Consider the following 3,412-nt stretch of genomic DNA (forward strand, 5'->3'; position numbering starts at 1 on the left):
ACATCCACACGCGGCGAGCGCTCTGAGTGCTCAAGCGCGGAGCCGGCCGTGTCGATGAGGTGATCGGCTTCGCCCCGCTGGATCGTCGTGTCCCTCCGCCACCAGGCGTGCACCGCTGCGACCTCCTGGTACACGTCGACTTGGTGGAGGACTGGACCCCGCACTCGCCGCGCTCGTCGCACTCGGGGCAGAGCGGGCTCCCCTCCTCCTCTGCCGACGACGACCGCCCCATGCCGCGCATCGAGCCGGGCACGTGGGTTAAACTGAAGCCCAACTTGTGTTATGTACTATTCAGTGTCAAATTTTTGCCATTTTTGTATCTCGACAATGTTTCAAATTTTGATTTGAATTTTTGTGACAACATACATTGACAAAAAAATACATACTTGAAAATGGGCCACTTTTTGTTGTTGTTGGGCTGGATTATTTTTTTGCAGCTTCAATCATAATGTTTTCGAACAAAATTTATGGATACGTCGCGTGTATGTATTAGTTTTCATAGTTTTTTTGGAACTTAAAAATATCATTTGTGAATTAGTTAAATATAAAGTTCTCCACCGAAACTTCGCACTCGTTATAAGGGTCCTTTCTTAAAGCTGGGACTAGTATGTTAGCCATCATGTCTACTCTTCCATGTAGAGGGGGCACCACGTACTCATTGATAACAAAGTATTGAATTAGCAAGACGAAGACTTCAAGCCTCTCCGATCACCCCAACGATCCAGTCCGGCGAGATGAGGGCGAATGTACACAAACTGAATGATTGTCTACCTTGGACCAAATAGGAAAACAAAATTACAACAAAGCCCAAGAACTTTGCAATAAAGCCCCTGGACTTGATTTTTAAATCCCCGCAAAAAAAAAAAGGACTTGATTTTTAAAAGTGCAATCTGGTCCTTTCCCTCGAAAGCTTGGGTGGTGAATGAAATCGCTTACGACGACCATCTTTGTAAAAGATTTTGTGGAAGATAATCCCCTCCAAGGCTAGGTGTCGCGGTACCCAGCATCCACAAGGACCTTCTCCTTCGTGGCGAGCTCGATGTCGTTATCTACCATCATCTCCACTAGCTGCTGGAAGCCAAGCTTGGGCTTCCACCCAAGCACTCTCCTCGACTTGGATGAATCTCCCTGAAGGCAGTCCACCTCGGAAGGGCGAAAGTACTTCTTGTCAATGACCACATGATCCTTCCAGTTGAGGCCGGCGTACCCAAAAGCAGCCTGCAAGAACTCCTCCACGGTGTGGCACTCCTCGGCGGCGACGACATAGTCGTCAGGCTTGTCCTGCTGGAGCATGAGCCACATGGCCTCGACGTAATCCCCGGCGAAGCCCCAATCCCTGGCGGCGGAGAGATTGCCGAGGAAGACCTTGGCCTGGAGCCCCACCTTGATGCGGCCGACGGCACGGGTGATCTTGCGGGTGACGAAGTTCTCGCCGCGGCGGGGGGACTCGTGGTTGAAGAGCACGCCGTTGCAGGCGAAGAGGCCGTAGGCCTCGCGGTAGTTGACGGTGTACCAGTGCGCGGCGACCTTGGCGGCCGCGTAGGGTGACCGCGGGTAGAAGGGCGTGGTCTCACTCTGCGGCGGCGGGGTCGAGCCGAACATCTCGGAGGACCCGGCCTGGTAGTAGCGCATGGGCTTGGCGGAGAGGCGGACAGCCTCGAGTAGGCGGAGCGCGCCGGTGGCTGTGACGTCCGCGGTGTAGCCCGGGACCTCGAAGGAGACGGCCACGTGGGACTGCGCGGCGAGGTTGTAGACCTCGTCGGGGAGGACGTGGTCGAGCGCGCGGCGGAGGGAGGAGGAGTCAGAGAGGTCGGCATAGTGGAGGAGCATCGGCGGGCGGGCGGCGGAGGGTATCTCCTGCGGGTCGTGGTAGATGTGGTCAAGCCGCTGGGTGTTGAAGTTGGAGGAGCGGCGGATGAGGCCGTGCACCTCGTACCCCTTGGACAGGAGCAGCTCCGTCAGGTAGCTCCCGTCCTGCCCCGTGATGCCCGTCACCAGCGCCACCTTCCGCGGCGGCGCCAGGGAACGGGGCACGGAGGGCTTCTCCTCATCGGCGCCGGCGACGGCACAACCGTTGGAGTGCGGCGTGGAGGAGTCGGCCATTTTTTTCCTGTTAGATGTGCGAAGAGGCCTGGACTATTTGTAAGGTCGGAAGACTTTGCTCTGCGTCAGCTCGGCTGTAGTTGGAAAAAATTATATCTGATAAAAAAATAGGAAAATTTTGGACACTCAACATAAGTTTTTTTTTTTGAGGGACACTCAACGTAAGTTGACAGCTGTACTGTTCAACAAATTTGAAATATTTTTTTTCGAATACGCACGAGTGTGCGACTGTGCGTATCATTCGTTAAAGAAGAAGGGGAAAGACTCCCAAAAACTCCATAGTTTTGCAAGATATTTACATGCGGGACAAGCCCGACACCACCTCAAAAATGTACCCTTACTACTCTATCCTTGCCCACACTGTGTCAGCCTCCTCAAATCCTCGCACTACACCCTCAAATAAGCCCACCTTTACCCAGAGTGCACCCTCCTCCATGATGCGCCGTGTAGTCCGTGGGATTGACGGGGTCGCTCCATTAAAGACAACATCGTTCGGATGCTTCCATAGCGTCCACATACCAAGAAGGCACATGGCGCGAACGTTCGACCGATCTTTTCCCTGGTCTGATCTTGTTGCATGCACCAATCCGCCAAAGCTTCATCCGTTAGAGGTGTTAGTCGTAATCTTGACAAGCATGGTTGTTAGCTGGATTAGATTGTTTAGCCGAGGTTGTTGGTAGCTAAGAGCAACTCTAGCAGACCCCGCATCCCGCCCCGACCCGTAAAATAACCGCCAAAATGCGGGTCGGGGTGGAAAAACCCGCCCGATCAGACCCTGCATCCCGTCCCGGCCCGTAAAAATTTTTAGGGGCGCGGCAAAATCCCGAGCCCAACCCGGAAAAACGCGGGTTTCCCTCTCGCGGCTGCGGTGCCCTGCATATAATCGGAAGCGGTTGGTGGGGGGGACATCCGCCCGACCCGCAAAGACGTTTTTCCGCAAACTGCAAAAACGTTTTGCGGGTCGGGAGGATGCGGGGTCTGCGAGAGTTGCTCTAAGTCTAGTTGAGCGCAAACCAGAACAAGTAGATGTGTTGCTTGGCCGGTGCGTTGCATGCATAGAGACGTGGGTGCGTGTGCATGGGCGTGCGTGTAGTTAGCTGGTTAGCAGCCGGTGTGCGTGCGCGCGTGCGTGAGTTAGCGCGGTGTGTGGCCGCTGGCCCTGTGTGCGTGGGCTCAGGTTATTTAAGCAGAGCTAAGCCCCGCGATGTTGGCCAGGGTGTTAGAGATGTAGTCGCGTGTGTGCGCGTGTGTTCTCAGCCGTGGTGCCACCGCGTCGGTTTGTTGCCGCGCCACGTCGCAACCGTGGTAT

General features: G+C 54.8%; 1 protein-coding gene across 1 annotated transcript; it reads right to left on the reverse strand.

Moving 5' to 3' along the window:
- Positions 1–655: 655 nt before the first annotated feature.
- Positions 656–2,573, reverse strand: LOC109742548 (GDP-mannose 4,6 dehydratase 1-like). The gene has a single exon (XM_020301640.4). It carries the CDS (start codon positions 2,101–2,103, stop codon positions 985–987), a length of 1,119 nt encoding a protein of 372 aa, XP_020157229.1. The 5' UTR covers positions 2,104–2,573; the 3' UTR covers positions 656–984.
- Positions 2,574–3,412: the final 839 nt, after the last annotated feature.

The sequence above is a fragment of the Aegilops tauschii genome, chromosome 7, assembly GCF_002575655.3.
Source record: "Aegilops tauschii subsp. strangulata cultivar AL8/78 chromosome 7, Aet v6.0, whole genome shotgun sequence".
NCBI classification, from domain to species: domain Eukaryota; kingdom Viridiplantae; phylum Streptophyta; class Magnoliopsida; order Poales; family Poaceae; genus Aegilops; species Aegilops tauschii.